General features: G+C 42.6%; 1 protein-coding gene across 9 annotated transcripts in view; it reads right to left on the bottom strand.

The window, feature by feature from the left end:
* Window positions 1-12: 12 nt before the first annotated feature.
* The window catches only part of rps6kb1a (ribosomal protein S6 kinase b, polypeptide 1a), a 76,199-nt gene continuing 58,871 nt past the window's right edge, over window positions 13-17,340 (bottom strand). For 3 of the 9 annotated variants that reach the window (XM_061752652.1, XM_061752656.1, XM_061752657.1), the window contains 14 exons: window positions 11,946-11,989; window positions 11,495-11,615; window positions 10,298-10,366; window positions 9,538-9,685; window positions 9,321-9,378; window positions 7,513-7,613; window positions 6,962-7,094; window positions 6,601-6,691; window positions 6,415-6,522; window positions 6,266-6,328; window positions 4,542-4,619; window positions 4,351-4,458; window positions 2,916-3,028; window positions 13-2,288 (listed from right to left, as the gene is read on the bottom strand). In XM_061752652.1, the coding sequence (XP_061608636.1) occupies window positions 2,048-2,288; window positions 2,916-3,028; window positions 4,351-4,458; window positions 4,542-4,619; window positions 6,266-6,328; window positions 6,415-6,522; window positions 6,601-6,691; window positions 6,962-7,094; window positions 7,513-7,613; window positions 9,321-9,378; window positions 9,538-9,685; window positions 10,298-10,366; window positions 11,495-11,615; window positions 11,946-11,989 (1,476 nt within the window). In that variant the 3' untranslated portion in view covers window positions 13-2,047. Of the gene's footprint in view, window positions 2,289-2,915; window positions 3,029-4,350; window positions 4,459-4,541; window positions 4,620-6,265; window positions 6,329-6,414; window positions 6,523-6,600; window positions 6,692-6,961; window positions 7,095-7,512; window positions 7,614-9,320; window positions 9,379-9,537; window positions 9,686-9,994; window positions 10,044-10,297; window positions 10,367-11,494; window positions 11,616-11,945; window positions 11,990-13,527; window positions 13,983-17,340 lie in introns of those variants that run through there. The other 6 variants (XM_061752651.1, XM_061752658.1, XM_061752654.1 and 3 more) reach the window with 6 other exon arrangements.

Here is a 17,340-nt window from a genome sequence, read left to right as displayed (position 1 = left end):
CACTGAGCCAAATGACATTTCATTATTATTGACAAGCTAACATACTTAAAAAAAATTTAAAAAAAACATCAGAAGCAGATGTAACATTCACTAACTTTACAGACTCATTTCTTCTCACTGCCCAACAGTGATTAAAAGCAATTCTCAACATAGAGGATAGTTTGCCAAACATCTCCATGGAGGCTTACATTTTTGGACATTGCATGTAATCAGATACTAGTGATCCTGAACCAAAAATAAAAAAAACAAAATCACTTCACATCAATCGCTAACTAGTAAATGCAACTAAAAACAAGCGCGCGCACGCACACGGTTTCATCCACACTGCTTTTGTATGCTGCTCGTTTCTTCCAGCATAGCAAAAAGTTCAAGTTTCAGGTGAGAACAGTAATATACATTATATACTTGAAAATAAAATAATAAAAAAAAAAAAATAGAGAATAGAATGCCACACAAAGTTAAATACTGGAAGATGTGAGCCGCTGACTATAAAAAGAAAAAGCTGCATTTCTCGGTGCTGTTTGACCAATTTTGTGTGAATAAAATCATAATGAGCATGTATATCATTACAGTTTCTTTTGAAATTACTCTAATGCTGTCTGTATAAGACGAGACAATAAATACAAAGTAGTTTGCATAGTGTGAGCCAATGGCCCTAAAATGAGCACGCGAACAAATTAAAAGTTGATGCTTTAACAATGCTGATGGAAGAAAATTTAACACCGATCCATCGTTTGAAACCTTTTAGAGAAAGTATAAAGCATTTGGTTCACTGAAACAAGAGATTTTGGTTCCCACGTTTCAGAGGACATGATTCGAGCCGTTCAAAAACTCATTAATAAGCGTCACAAAAAATAAAATAAAACGCATTCAGTGGCTTCAATCCAGAGGCTCGTACAGCAGCAGTTAAAGGTTTTACACTCAACCGAGTATTAATGTTGGTTTGAGTCCACAAAGACTCAAGATTCATGTCATTCTGAACTGACATTCAACATTCAATGTAGAAATGTAAAGGCTTTAATTTGAGGTGCCAAATACTGTAGGTCAATAGTAAGTTTCCTCTCACACTCATCAAAATACCTGTCATGTGCACCCAAAAAAAACCTCACATATCAAAAATGCTCTTGCACACTCCAGAAAACCTCTCACCCTCACCAAAATAAAAAGGTGAATGCCCCTTTCCTGCTTTTTGTGTTTACTCGTGTTGTCGTTGACTAATAGTTTAATCTGTTTGGTGATGGGAAACCTTTAATGTGTGAGAAATCAGATATCAGGAAGGGGGCAAACACTTTCTTACGCCACTGTACCTCTCACTCACACCAAAAAACCTCTCACACGTGCCCAAAAATTCCCCCAAAACTCAAACATCATAAAAGTTATGTCTTATTCACCAAAAGTCCTTTCCCGATTTTTTTTGTGTGTGTGAGAGAGAGAATTTTAGTGCGTATGAGTTTTTTTTTTTTAGCGAATGTGAGAGGGTTTTTGGTGTGACTAAGCTTTTTTAGTTATTTTGGTGGGTTTTTTTTGTGTGAATGTGAGAGGGTTTTGGTGTGACTAAGGTTTAATGTATGAAAATAGTTTTGGTTAGTGTGAGAGGTTTCTTGGTTTTATATGAGTTTTCTTCAGGAGAATGAGAGGTTTTGTGGTGTTCATGAGAGATTTTTGGTGAGTGTGATTTTTTTTTGGAATGCTGCAGTTTTTTCTGAGTTTTTTGGGGTTTATGTGAGAGGTAAATGTTATTTTTGGCCTCTACGGCATTTCATACTTTTAGAGTCTTTTTACATTCAACACAAAGTGAAAGGTGAACAGTGTGACTTTTTTCACCCCATGTTCATTGTGGATAGCAAAACAGTCCGAAGTTGAGGAAAGAAGAGCACCGTGAAACCAAACCAACGGCCAATAAGCAAAGCGGTCGGTGACTCTCCCCAAAAGCACCGCTGAAGATTTTGGAGAGAGACCAAGAGACGGAAGAGCTGGTGATGACGTTAACAGTGACGGCCCAATTATTTGTCCAAGAGGACAAGAAGCAAAAGGAAGTGTCTGAGCGTCATAGGTTCATCCGGAGGTGTTCCGGTCGTTTGGAGTTCATCGGGTAGGCTTGTTTTTTGTAGAGCGGCGCGCTCGTGCTGGACAGCCGCCTGATGGGAAGCGGCGCCGAGGCTGCCGAGGCTTCCGATGCGCCGCTGCTGCTGCTGCTCGTGTCCATTTGCTCCATTGTGGACACCTCCATGGGTTGTTCCGCGGAGGGTCCCCGTGGCCAACAGTCGCCCCGTGCGAACTTCACCGGGCTGCGACACGGGAAAGAAGCTGCTGTTATTTTGGAACATTACAACGTTGAATTTCCTCTTTATTCGCTGAAAGAGTCCTATTCTGTGTTTTTGTGCTCAGGCCAAAGCAATAAAAAATATTGGCCGCCATCTTGGTGCCAAGGAACTATGTTGAAGCGAATTGAGGAGCTTCATGTTGATAAAGTAGGACTTTGCTGCCCTTTTGTGGCATCTTGGTATGAACTATGTTGTAGTGAATTCAGGAGTTTCATTTAAAAAAAAAAAAACAGTTATTTTCCACCATCTTTTTAGTTGTTGCTGTTGTTCCCGCAGAGGCGAGACAATACATGCCTATGAGTATTGTTATATGTGCAATGCTCATTTCCATAAGCCTATCTATGGCGTGTCGTAATATTTATTTGCATCAAGCTAGCAGACTTTTGTTAGTCAAATTTACATGGTCAAATTTAAAAGAACCACTTCTTTTTTTAAATGAGAAAAAAATAATAGAGAAATAAAGCAAATCAAGAAGGGGAAAAAAAACACATTTTTCTCTCTCTACATATATGTATTATGCAAATTTAAAGAAATAACATTCACTGGGGTGAAGATTGTGTCCAAAAGGGGGAAAAGCAAATTTGTGGTCACCTCACAGGCGTCCTCGGGCTTCCGGGGAACTTGCGAGGCGAGCGGACCTTTGGCTCGAACGAGAACTTCTCCTTGACGTTTTCCAGGACCGACGGAGCCACATATGTGAAACCCTGCGACGAGCAATAAAACACACTGTCAGCTGAATCCCAGCAATGTGGCGCAACAGTGAGGGAAGCTTACAGGAAGAGGACTCTTTTAACCAGATGGCACCAATTACCGGATTCTGGTCAAACAAACTTGTTGAAAAATGGAAAAACATCCACAGGTTGTACACTATATTTGTATGCAGATGACACACCTTCTCCCCTTAAAACATTAAGTACTACAGTGTACTTCAAATGTGTACCTCAAATGTGTGAATACAGTGTTCCTCCACTGTGTCGTGGTACCTCTACTGCAGCCTCGCAGTATCGCAAACATTTTGTGGACCGTATCTACTTGTCTGCACGGTAGGTTAATTGAGGACTCTAAATTGTCCGTAGGTATGAATGTGAGTGTGAATGGTTCTTTGTTTCTATGTGTCCTGCGATTGGCTGGAGACCAGTTCAGGGTGAGCCGAATATAGCTGGGATAGGCTCCAGCACGCCCGGGGACCCTAGTGAGGATAAGGATTTGGAACCCATGTTGGAGCAGGAGACAAAACGCACCAGACAGATAAAGTTCTGCCACCCTCTGGTGTCAGATGAACAAAGTTTTTTATCTACATTATCAAGAGAGCGAATTTTTGCCAAACATGCAAAAAGTGTATGGACGGGGGCTGGGTGAAGTACTCACCCGCTGTTGTGTTATTTTATTTCCATCCAGGAAAAAAAATGTTGCCGCTCGAATAGCCCGGTAACAGTTTCACAGCTTTGTCAAACAAAGAAACCGGTCGTCGTTCTGGGCCCACCACAGCAGCCATTCTGCCTGGTGAGCTTTTGTGGTATTTGCAAATAATCACAGACCTCTTTGCGTACGGTGGAATAACTCTCTCGCCTTCCATTTCGGTAGTGTGGGCTGAAAAATGTTTCAAAATCCAGCTCGAGCCTGGCTTTTCTCCCCCATAATCCCCTAAGTGAGGGAGCACTTGGAAAAGCTGCCCATTCAGAAATTGAAGGCAATTTCAATCAATTAAGGTGACAAACTAATTTCATTCAGTGCACTTTTCTGTTGCAGCAAGCAACTCTGCTTCCATTGTGGAGTAGTAAAGTCGATTAGTCGGGTAGTTCCAACCCCTACCGAACATGCACGTTTTCGCAAAGTGTAGGCGAAAACCCATGCAAGCATTGGTAGAAAATGCAAAAACCTGTAAAACCTCTCAAACGTAAGGCAGACGTGCTACCCTACTCCACGGTGGCCACTAGGCCCATTTAGACATAATTTGAAGTGAATAATTGCACAGATCATTTGACAAAAACAGTAATGAAGCAAGAGTGAGACAACAAAGCCATACCAGGAAGACTTGATTGGCGCTCTCGCTGAGCATGGAGTCGTCCGGGCTGTCCACCGGAGGCTGGCTGGTGAACTTGGAGTCAAACTGGCTGACGTCATCGGCCGATTGCTGCCAAAGTAAGCGGCTCAGTGAAGTTGATTGTTCTTGGGTTCGGGTCAGGGACCACGGCGCTGTATGCCGGATGAACTCACCAGGAAAGGTTTGAATGGAGGCTCCACTCGGCGTGCTAGGAGCTCCTCCCAGTTGGTATGGCGGAAGAAAGGGTGTGCCTGGAGGAAACGACAAGAACATCCCGTTCATACGTGCCTGCTTTGATTGCCGTGAGTCTGCCAAATTACAAGACTTAAATAAAGCCATAAATAATTGATAATAATAAAATCTGCAACTGACGAGCAAGCAGTGTAGCCCGCCTCTTGCCCAGAGTCAGCTGGTATTGGCTCCAGCTCAGCCCCCAACCCCAATGAGGACAAGCGGCATAGGAACTGGATTGACGAATCAATGGGCAGTTTAAGGGGATAGTGGAGGGGTGGGCAAGCTTTTGTGCTCAAGGGCCACGTTAAGATTTTTTTTTTTAAAACTGACAGACAGGCCAGATCATTTGTAGGTGAGGCGGGAAAAAAGTGTAAAAAAATGTAATCATCAAATAATTTATTATTATGTTTCCACTGTATTATTTACAATTAAGTACGCAATTATTTCATCAAATAATCCCCCAAAAATGTTAAATATGTATGTCAAATTGTCAATCCACCCATCCATTTTCTGTACTGCTTATCCTGGAAATGGTCGAAAGGCAGACGATACACGAAAATGGTCGCAAGTCAATCGCAGTGTATAGACAGGCAACCGTTCACGCTCACATTCACGCCACCACGAAGTGAGAGCTAATTCTGCCTCAACCTAAGTTTAGTCATATTTACAAATATTGGTTCCTTTTATTACTACCAAAAAAATTCAATGTACACAACACTTTTCTATTATAAATGATTTTACAATTATTCAATACTATAAATGAATTATTTTGCACGTAACGCTCTGACGTCGTATCCGTTGAGGAGAATACGGTTTGCCCTTTTTCGGTTTCACGCAGTATGACAGCCGTGTATTCATCGTCTCGAGTAAACAGCTGAGTATGTGTTAAGAAAAATCTATTTATCAAAACCAGAAAAGACAGAGCCTTATTTGGGCAACCCGGGAAATGATGTGCCAAGAGTTGATCACATTTTTGTTTTGTAAAAAAAAATGGCTAACTTAATGCAACAAATATTACAGGATGCAAATGCTCAATGGAGCAGATTCAAGAATGCAGCTGAGCGTCTGTGGCCCACGGACATACTTTGCTCGCCCCTGCGTTCGAAGGAGGTCAAGAGACTCACTCCCAACGCCTTTTTCGCCGTCACTGTTCGGCAAGTACATAGATCCCACCGGACGCTTGTCCTGACATCACCGCTCATCGAATGATCTGTTTGCGGGAAGCTAAGTCAGCCGTTTGAACGTGTACATATACACGAGGAATGTCCTGCTCGGGCGAGTTCTGTCTGAAAGTGCTCAGTATAAGACAGCGTTCCGTTCCTACAGCAGTGATCTAACCCTGAAGTGAAAACGCACTGTACTGGACTCTATCGCTAACCTACATTAACAGCATTTAAGGAAGAATTACAGTATATACCTGTATAAAAAAAAAAGCACTTTTAGGCCATAAATGAACAAATGATAAAGAGTAGGTAGGACAGTGACAGAGCATGGCTGCTTGTGCCGTGTGACGATGTGCTCTCAACTGACTGCACGAACTACTGTAGTTCATTGCTCGCCATTTGCAACCCTGAAACTTGAATCCGTACGTCAGTACCGTCGCAAACAGAGCATCCCCTGTAAAATGCAAGCTGGACCTCTGATGCATCTTTAAAAAAATTACCTGGACCTCCGCAGCGTCATTTGGGCCTGCCCCAAGTCGCACCGAGGCACTTCGCTTTAAAAGCTGAGAGAAGAAAAAAATGTCAGTACGGCAGACGCAAACTGTGCAGCATGAGGCTGGCGGTGGAGGGGAGGAGCATTGCGGTACACCTTTTTGAGGAGGTCCCTGGCTTCTTGAGTGAGGTAAGGTGGAAGGCTGAGTTTGCATTTTAGAATTTTGTCGATGGTCTTCTTACGATTTTCGCCAGTGAAAGGAGGCTGCGGGAGAACAGGAAAACAGCTCAGGCCACAGTTTAGCTGACTCAGCAGAAAGCGGAGGCGACGGCGTGTACTTACTGCTCCTGTCAGCATGTCGTACATGAGAGCCCCCAGGCTCCACCAGTCCACTGCCCTGTTATGTCCGCTCCTCATGAGGATCTCTGGAGCCCTAACGAAGTAGAGCGGGGTGGTTAAGATGGTATAGCAGCTGTTCCACAAGAGGGTGTAAGCCTCAATTCCACCAAACGGTACAATTTGGTTCAGTTCAGCAGAGTACTCATTTTATTGCAGTTCAATTGGAAAAGGTCCCTATCTTTCTATCTATCTATCTATCTATCTGATGCAGCATCCCGCTTACAAAGCCCACAGCAGATATGCGGGCCTGATCAGAGTTGACCTGTTCAGAACCATTCTGTGGATAAACTGAACTCAACTGTACCGCTTGGTCCTTAGCCTGCATGGTGAGATGCTCAAGACGCACATGTACTCGATGGTACCGCAGAAGGTGTGGGTGACCGTCCCATCGTGGATGGACTCTTTACACAGGCCAAAGTCCGTCAACTTCACATGCCCTGAAAGTACAAATCACATTCCCCTTTGCATGCGAATGTTAAGAACTGTTGTAGCCTTGTTAAAATAGCTGCAAATAAATTAGAATAGAACAACAGAACAGCAAAGCTATCATGTACATATTTCAATCACTGTAATTGGACATTTAGTAAATACTCGGTGGTGATGCGTCTCTGTCCAGTATATCGGAATTGATGAGTTTGTGGGGTGAGAAAAGTGAGCTATCCTTCCCAAATGGCAGCTTTGCATTATTTTTATTCTAAAGTTGTTGAAAATAAATGCTTTAGATATGATTAAAAAGTGAAGCTGAAGAATATTAAGTGGGAAATAACACGTTCGGCACGTGAACGGTTGCTTCAGCAGTCACACAATAATATGTATTTTGACCGTGCGTGAAAAAGAGACATGAGGTTTGTGTACCGTTGTTGTTGAGCATGATGTTTTCAGGCTTCAGGTCTCTGTAGATGATGCCTTTCTGGTGCAAGTGACCCAGTGCCATTGAAATTTCAGCCAAGTAAAAACTGTCAAACAGAAGAAGACAAGATGCTACCTTCATAGAATGTGCAGGTTTAGGGAAGGTATAAAGAACACTGATCAATTTTAAAACCTCTCATTCAATAAATATGACTACGGGGGTGTTCGATTGGGGCTCAATTTTTTTTATCACAATATTAAGACATTTTGTAATGACAGTTTGGTCTGCTATATAACATAAATGTGAAACATTTTTAACGTGATTGCAGACTAATTACAAATTTGTCAAATTCCTGAAAAAGTTATCCAAAAAATATATAGCCATGTTGTTTATGGTTCCCACTCAGTGACGGTGTGAATGTGAGTGCGAATGGTTGTCCCTGTCTATATCTGCCCTGCGACTGACTGGCGACCAGTTCAGGGCGTAGGCCGCCTTTCGCCCGAAGTCAGCTGGGATAGGCTCCGGCGCCCCGTGCCCCCTGAACAGAATAAGCGGTGTTGAGAATGGATGGATGCTTATAGTTATGCTGTGCCATTTGATCATTTTTAAGCATAATTAAGACCTTCTTTTGGGAACATCAACATTTTAGGGATCGGTGGTCAAAATCGGACTGACTCTCGAAGTATGAGACATTTCTCTCGTCTAGACGATCACATCTCACGTGGGATTGCATTTTTCTAAACGTCATTTGACATACAACAATATTTATGTTCTGCTGTTCACAGGACTAACATTGATTTTGCAAACAATGATATATTTGTGTTTACTTCTTCATTTAGTTATCACATTTCTTTTTATTTTATCTACTTGCTCAAAAAAAATGTGACTGACTACAACAACTTTCTTTCTTACTTTTTTTTTGTGTGTGTTTCTCAAAGCCAAGCGAGCACTGGAACTTTTCAGCTGAAATTAGGCCATTTCTGAATTTGAAGTGACTTCATTCTGTGCGGAAGTCGAAGTCGTAGTCTCTCGCGCGAAATAGTTGATAAATAATCAATAATTGATAAATAAAAGTAGCGAGCGACATTTACATCATTGCAACGGAGTAAAACTACCGTTACTTCTTAACAGCGAATCGCCGGATGTTTTTTTTCTGGTCTCGTCAACTCCTGTGACTTACCCACAGTAAGTTCCGAGCGCGCAAGCGGAACATCGGGCCGCATATTAGTCCGCTGCTGAGTAATATACACAATTGCATCTGTGTGTAGATGGTGGATGTGCGGAATGGACGTTCAAGGAGTACGAAACAGCCTATGACGTCAGCGACGCCCCCGCGCCCCTCCCGCTCCCCCAGGAAAAACTCCTCGGATATATACGAGTCACGTAAATGGCCTATTTTGAGCTCAAAACGGCGAATTTCGCTGAAAGGCGACTGATTTGCATGTATGATATTAAAAACACTTCCGGGCCATAAATATTTTTCAAAAAAAACTACAACATGTACGGTGGTAACTGAGCATGCCGCCTTGGTGCTGCGTAATAACGCATTCTCACAGCACTGTATAAACTAGTTCATTATATGCCGTTCATAACCTCGAAATGTTATATGGACCCCCGATACAGTTGCATACTGTAATACAAAACAGCATATTGGGCATAATGTGATTGGCCAAAAAATTACACATATTGAAATATTGCATGCACGTCCAACCAAGAATGCAGTTCAATTATCTCTGTCATTCCTCCCGATGGGAACAAACAGTAAATGGGTCGACTTCGAGCTTAACCGAGTAGCCTAACGCATGAAACTCACCAGGCTGTGTCTTCCATAAAGATGCCTTCTCTCTCCAGTTGCATAAAAAGCTCCCCACCTGCAGTCAGCGCAGTCCAACGCATTCACGTAAGAAAAAAAAAAAAAAAACACTTCACCACCTCATCCTGAGTCATGTAAAATGGATTACATCAATGATGTCATTGAGGGGGGGACAAGCTGACGACGCTCATAGGCGCATGTTGATCACAATGCTCACCGCTGAGATACTCCAGGATGAGGTACAACTTTCCTCCTGTCTGGAAGGCATATATAAGATCCACTATGAAAGGATGCTTCACTTCTTCCAGAATGTTCCTCTCGGCTTTGGTGTGCGCTGTGTCCTTTGCGTTGCGAACAATCATGGCCTGACAAAAAGGGTGGAAAAACACAGGAGGCAAGACACAATTAGTATTCAGGCGATACCTTTAGCCCCGTTAGAATTGTGTTAAAGTCTCCGCATCAGTGACAGCGCTGGAATCAGACACCCAGCGTGAGAGCAAGAGTGAAGCCTCATTAAGCCAATAAACACATCATTATCCAAAACCTCAAGCTTCTGGGAATGTAGCAAGTCAGGCAATCGTTTAGTGTCAGCTGAAGCTAAGAGGCCAAGCGGAGCATAAAAGCCACTATGAGGTTTCATGAGGAGAAAAAAAAAAAAAGCCTTCTGCAGTTACTTTGGGTGGTCGGCTCCTCGCATGTGGCTTCACGAGTGAATGCACCAGTCTGTCACCAGGACAGAAAAAGGACACATTGTGGCACATGTGAAACACTATACATGATTAGGCGGCATTGGGCTTTAACCGATACGTAATTAAGGGAGCTAATTCTCCACAAATAAGGGCTGCTTGTGCTTCCTCACATAATGCTACCCCTATGACACTGCTACACTAGGAGGCAGTAGTGCTCACGATGGGCTCAATCATAAAAAGGATACCGACAGCAAACCTGAATGACGAACAAAAATGATTTGTACTCACCTTTTTCAAAACTTTCATTGCAAATATCTTCCCGGAGGTGGCACCTGATACCTTCCGAACCTGAAAAACCTGACAAAACAAAAATACTTCAAACAAAACACGATCAATCTCATGAGGCTTCAGCTGAGTGAGCAGCGAAAGTGTTTCACTTTTTCTTCGGGCTTTTTCTGTTGACTTGTGACGCCACCGCAGAAGCGTACGAGTGACGGCAACGAGGAAATGGATGATGATGACCATCATTCACAGCATGACAGACTGACTGACAATATGACTAACGATATTTAATCAAATATCATGCATCCATTTTCTGAGCCGCTTCTCCTCACGCGGGTCGCGGGCGTGCTGGAGCCCATCCCAGCTATCATCGGGCAGGAGGCGGGGTACACACTTTTATAGGTTTGTCAGGCTGTCTTCAATTCGTAACTAGTTTAACCTTTTTCTTTTTGTTTTATTAAACCCTAGGTAACCTCTCCGTGTACATATATGACAGTTAATGTAAAACGTTTTCACAAAATGTTCTGTATAGACAGAGAAAGTTTGAGCCTACAATGAATTAATTGATTGCACCCCTGCTATTCCGGGAGTAATTGATGCCCCGTCCTGAAAATGTTATATCATAATTCCCTCTACAGGCAATCTACTTTTTCTATTCGACAAGGCTACGGCCTGACTAAATGAAGCTCTTCCCACCACTTCAACATGGTTCCTAGGTCCCAAGATGATGCCAAAGCAACACTATATTTTTATATTAGACTGAGGCTTTGGCCTCAGCATAAAGATAGCAGATACCGGTAGGTGAGTTTTGCTAACTGAGGATAGGTCATCCCAAAAAAACAGGCACATTTGTGAATTATGAACCGTGAATATAATGGGGAATGCTGTCCACATTGCATTATTTCCTACATTTTTATCAGTTGCATAATCTCTACAATAAGCTCTAAGACAAGAGATAACGATAACAATGTTTTGATTGACAATATCAGAGAGGACTTCATTTAAAAAGATATCAATTATAGTGGATGTAGAACCGTTTTGCATCATATAGCGAGTTGTGTGTAATATTTTGACTTCCTCATGTAGCCCAAGAGGTGACCAGTCAGTGTGTATTTGGATTGGAACAGCTCAATGACCCGCGGCATTGAGGAGTGAGGCACAATTTCCATTGCCTTAATGAAAGAGATGTACGAAAGTGTTCACCTTTCCGTAGCCCCCCTTTCCCAGAACCTTCAGCAGCTCAAAGCACTCAGGCCTGATCTGCTCAGTTCCCTTGTTCACGCTGTTCTCGGAAATCTCAAACTTCTCGCAGTCATCTATGTTGCTGGTCAAAGAAAAAAGAGGGAGAAAGAAATTAAGGGCAAATTACCGCTGGGGTGTTAGAATGAGTTGTAGAGTGTGTTAGGATTCAACCGCGGGCATTCCTTGCACATAGGTAAAGCAGTGCTCCACGCTGCAATTGCCTGGCTATCAAATGGTCATTACATTCATGTGAACAAATGTTCACAAGTCAAGGGTATTGCTTCTAACAAAGTATTTTACATTGTAAATGCAAAAGCACATAACAGTAAACATTCAAGACAGTAAAATGCTTGATCAGCTTCCGTTGTCCAGATTGCCACGTTCCCTTTTGCACCAAACAGTTGATACTCACAAGTCAAAGTCACTGCATTGGTCCATATATTCACCGATCTCGCCCTGAAAACAAGGGAAACAGCAAACCCTTACGAAAATATCAACATTAGTGTTGTAATGTCGTGTTGTAGGTCATCATGATGATTATGTTGACAACAGATTTCATTTTTCGTCAAATTTATACTTAACCACTGTCCTCAGATTGATGCAGGTATTATACGTTTATGCTCGTAGTTTTATGATTTTATTTCTCATAGTATTTGAACTTTCATTGCATGCCCCTTTTCCACGTAAAATTGCCTATTTTGTTTCATATTACAACTTGTTTTCATTTAAAATGTTATTTTTTCCCAGATGATGCCGTCTTTTTATGCATTTCTTATCTCATATTATGACTTTCGAATTCAAATTATAACTTTATTCTCGCACAATTACGACTTTTTTCTTGGAATTGTATGACTACGGTTCCCCTGCATAAAACATTTCATGTTTTTTTTCCGCATGACTTTTTTGTATTCTTTCTTCTGTTTTTGTGTAGCCTGAATAAGCCTTTGCATATTGAGCATTACAATATTGTAGCTTGAAGATGTTACTGGGCACCAAGAAAAATAATTCAACAATCAAAATAGATTCTAGCTTTGTTTCGTTCCGGTTACAATATTTTGCTAAATAAGTCATTAACCTCGTTGTGGACGAGTTAAATAGACATACGGTATAGCTTCTGTCTTCTTCTGTGTGTGAATGTGTTTCGTTTGTTGCTCATAAACAAACTTGGACGTAACATCCACACGTCTCGCATCAATAATGCCAAATAGACAAGTTACGCTACCCGTGTCGCCCCCATACAGTGCTTGTCTAGAGCAGTGATTCTCAAAGCGTGGTACGAGTACCACTAGTGGTATATGCAGGCGCCCCCTACTGGTACGCGAAAGAATCAACAAATGAAGCTTGTCGGTATGCATACAACCTGTTTCAACTTTTTATATATATATATATAAAGTACATGTTTTACTTTTTATGTGTAGTACATTTTCTGACTTTATAACTGTTTGCATTTGAAAAACTATATTTAAGCACAAATTTCATTTAAGCTTTCAAATAAAACCATGATGCAAGTAGGTTTTTTTAATTTTCCTCCATATTCCAACTGTGCATATTGTTACAGTGGCTTGGAATAATACACTTCAATTGTTTTTATGAACACGTAGGCCTACTACGTTACTTTATTTTAATGTTGGTCACTCAATTGGTGTGAAAAGTTTGAGAACCACTGGTCAAGAGTAAACAATCACAGACGCCTGCGGCCAGTTCCTTTATCGGACAGTAGCACAGAATAAACAAAAATAACCTTTGAAATGACAGTAAATTTGCTGCTCTCGGTAGCAATGTCGTCGGCACCCGTTAACCAATTTTCTACCGTTGTAAAGACGGTTCTCCCGCTGTACATCGTGTATTTACAACTGTATGCGCTCTCCGGTCCCACGCAGAGACCCCGTGTGGCGAAGACTGGCTGAAAACTAATCCAAATGCGCAAAGAAACCCATGTGACGACGCTATGGAGTGTACCGTCTCTTTAAATCGAGGAAATGATGTAAAATTACGTTTTTGGCGTATTTCGCTGGAATGCAGGAATTCGCGGGAAACGCAGGGCGAGGACCATGTCCGATAATGGATGCCGCCCTCCCTCGTATTAGCAAGTCGACGTCGCTGCTAAACATTTGAGCGTAAATCCGCCGTTAGCATCAATGCTAACGCGTACTGGAGTGTTTATACCCCGTCTTCGAGTTCGTCGTCCGACACATTCTCATCCGGTGGGTCCAAGTCGATGTCGAAGACACCCGCCATGGCCTCACAGCGCTTGGCCCGGTGTTTACACAGAAAACACAAGCCCACCCCGCACCCCGCCTCATGGGCGAGCCATAACAGCCTAGACCGGTCGGCTACAACCGAGAAAGCGTGAGCCACTCGTCCGCCCGGCGGCTAACCAAAACACAACAAGCGTCCGGCGGGCGGGAACGCCTCGAGCGTCGACCACCGCCACTGCTCGGCTCAACTCGGTCATTTCCGGACGTGGTCGGCAAGGTTCGGCTACTTCCGACAACACTCGCCGAAACTCGGTCACGAAGAGTAGAAGCGATACGTGTCAACCGGACGGTGTACATCTGGCACGATATTGGAATTTACTGCTAAATTCTGACATTTGAAGCAAATCTGACAACCTGAAAATACTGTATTACAGACACTCAAATCCTCAAATGCAAATGATTTCCAGTAGATGGCAGCAAAAAAAAACTTTGAAGATGAATGACATTTTCATTCCATATTCGTACTGTTTGTTGTGACATTAACTCGCACCCCCATTGTTAACACTTTATTGAAAACTCAATATGAAGCAAAATCTGCTATTCCCACGGATGTATACAAATGATTTTAAAAATATACAAAATCAATAACATAATGCTAGAGCTCTCCGGCACTTACCAAAATAGTCCATACTAATGAGGATGTTGTAAACCTAAGGAAATTGACACAGATGTACATTTTTGTGAAGTGGAAGTGACCTGATTGTAACTTTTTGTTGGCAGGTCTCAGGCAGCGAGGATTTACGGCACCAACAGGCACAAAACCAACCCGGGTTTTTGCCTTTGGCCGCAGTACGGCAAGGGATCCTGGTTAAAGTAAGCCAATTTAACGTAAAAAGAAAAACTATTCAGAAAAGAGAAGCAGCAGCCAAAATATGCCAGGGTATTCTGGTTCAATAGATAGTTTTCAAACATATACTGTATTTCTTGGACTATGCTGTCTTTATTTCGGAATAATACAAGGAGTAACAATTCGTTCGGAAGTCATTTGTTACTGTCAACACGTATATTGAATCGGGATTTAAAGGGCGAGTTTGAGCCCGAAGCACAAGTAATATTGTATGTATATTGTATATTATACGAAAGCCCTTAATGTGTAAAATATTTGACGAGTTATGTCAAAGTATTTCTCCATCTGCCAATATGAGATTGGAATCAAATCTCAACGGCACAACAGCCAAAACAAGCAATATAGTAAATGTTGCTTTATTCACACGGTGGCGATGTCTGCGACTACAATGGTGATGCATATTTTCGCTATCCGACTATCAGCGGTACGGCTATTGTGTGTATTGTTGTCAAGCCAGCCAGTCGAAGAGGATGCCCGCCTAACAATGACTTATAGGTTTCTACACAAAGACAGGAGTTGTTCTTGCTCGGTGGGGTTCTGTTGGTTCTCTTCAAGGGGCAGGATCCTAAACCTGCTCCATATAAAAGTGCCTTGACATGTATTGAATAAATGTAATCATCTCTATCCTTGAGTCAGCAGGACATCCCAGCAGTAGCTCAATACAAAACACCTGAGTCAAAATCTCCAGCAGTGCTTTAGTTTGAGAGCTTGGAGAGCTTTTTTTTTGGGGGGGGGGGGGGGGGGTTGGCCTCAGCATGTGTGTAAGTGGACCTCTCTTTTCTATTTGATGATTCATTTTATATGATGGAGCCATAATCTAAATCGGGTGGCCCGGAGGTTTTTCTTCTTTATATTTACAAAAGGCACAGGCTTGGTGTTAGAAGGTCCACGACGTTTGTGGGGTTTCTTGAGTTTGGCTATGGAGTTCGTTTATCACTTTATATGTTCACAGACTGCATTCGTCCACCTCCTATTTGCACTCTGTCCAAATAGCTGAGAGGAACAAAGGGCTGAGTTGTCATACAGAGGCAAAACACGTGCTGCATTTGATTTTTTTTGCAGAGGTAACACCCTCCACTCTTCCGGGATTATCTTCTACAATTTTTGGGGAGTATGTGTATTCCCCCAGTAGAACATTTTTGAGGTCTCAAGGAGGAGAGTGGACCTGACTGGACCTAAGTGCTTCTTCCACACTAAACACATTTCAGCGTTCCTTTATGAATCTTGCTTTGTACATTGGGAACAGAAAAGGGCCTTCCCTGAACTTTTCCCACAAAAAAAGATGGAAGTGTTCAACCGTCCAAAATGTCTTCGTAAGATGAATAAGGGGTCAGTGATGTGCGGTGAGGTTCATGGCTGGTGAAGCACCGACATTAGAGTCATATTACAGTTCACGAATTGAAGAGTCAGGGCGCTGTTTTTGCCATTAAATGATCATAGCCTGCCATTAAAACTGGTATTTTCTGAGATGATATCTGAACCATCGTCAGCCTGCATTAAGTCTGCACATATGTAGTAAGAAGATGGACTAGTCCATTGCACGAGAAGGGGAGGGGGAGCAGTCGAAATGATCGTGATACATTAAACATTCTGGTGTGTTTTTCGTCCAACTCGGTTATGATTTGATTTGCTTAATAGCAAGCTGAGATGCTTCCATGACATTACTACCAAATATTTTGATCATCAGAGTGTAAAAGAAGTTGTATTTTGAAAATCAGGTCCACCCGCAAGTTTTGGTGCGGGCAGCGTGGGTTCAGTTCCCACTCGGTGACGGTGTGAATGGGAGTGCGGATGGTCGTCCGTGTCGATATGACCATGTGGACGCGATGAGCCTCGGCTGATCCACGCTTTGGACACAGAGACAAATGAGCCATCGGTGCTGTGTCAAAGGTTCTCGGAAACCACGGTGTGACTCACTTCCATCCTCCCAGTGACTACACAAGGCTCCGATTCTGTTTCCAAATTGAGGGCAGAGCTCGTAGTCCAGTTTAATGCAAAGTGGAGGGCTGAGTCGCGCTTCGAAACTGGAATCTTTCAAATGTGACGCGAGACGTGCTAATCGCTGCCACGACTACATCGCACTACGTATCGCCGGCGTTGGCCGGAATCCATGTTATCTCCAAAAGCATCACGTTTCAGGAGACCCAAAAAACGGCATGTTTGTTGAGCCATTGACTTTGCATCGTCAAAGAGAGCGAGCCATTTTCAACACTTTACATTGGTTACAAATTTGAAAAATTCAACATAGCCACGTGGCGACTGACCAATAGTATCGATTTGTGAAAAAAATGGACCACATTTTGAAATGAGGGTTCAGCCCGACGCCTGCGATATGTCATTTGAGTTTTTTAATGATCATTATTATCTGGTAGGTACCTTTTCTTTTCTTTGCTAACTGGCTGGAAGAAATCACAAGGCTCTAATGCCTTTTACTGACGAACCCTGTTTACGCTCACAAATACATACATACGGTAATGGCGCCACGTATCTGTAGTTTTCCCCTTTTTGAAAAGATGAGTATTTTGCAGTTCATTCATTGTGTTATTCATTCAAAAGGGCCGCAGTGGTCAGCACGTCTTCCTCACAGTTCTGGTTTGAATCTCGGTCGCAGTCTTCCTGTATGGCGTTCCAGTTTACGTCTGTTTGTGCGGGTTTCCTGCATATACTGCGGCTTCCTCCCACATTCCAAAAACATGCTTGTT

This window comes from Phyllopteryx taeniolatus, chromosome 17 (genome assembly GCF_024500385.1).
Source record: "Phyllopteryx taeniolatus isolate TA_2022b chromosome 17, UOR_Ptae_1.2, whole genome shotgun sequence".
Classification (NCBI taxonomy): Eukaryota; Metazoa; Chordata; class Actinopteri; order Syngnathiformes; family Syngnathidae; genus Phyllopteryx; species Phyllopteryx taeniolatus.
Note: the sequence above shows the minus strand (reverse complement) of the source record. Positions and strands in the feature narration are given on the sequence as shown.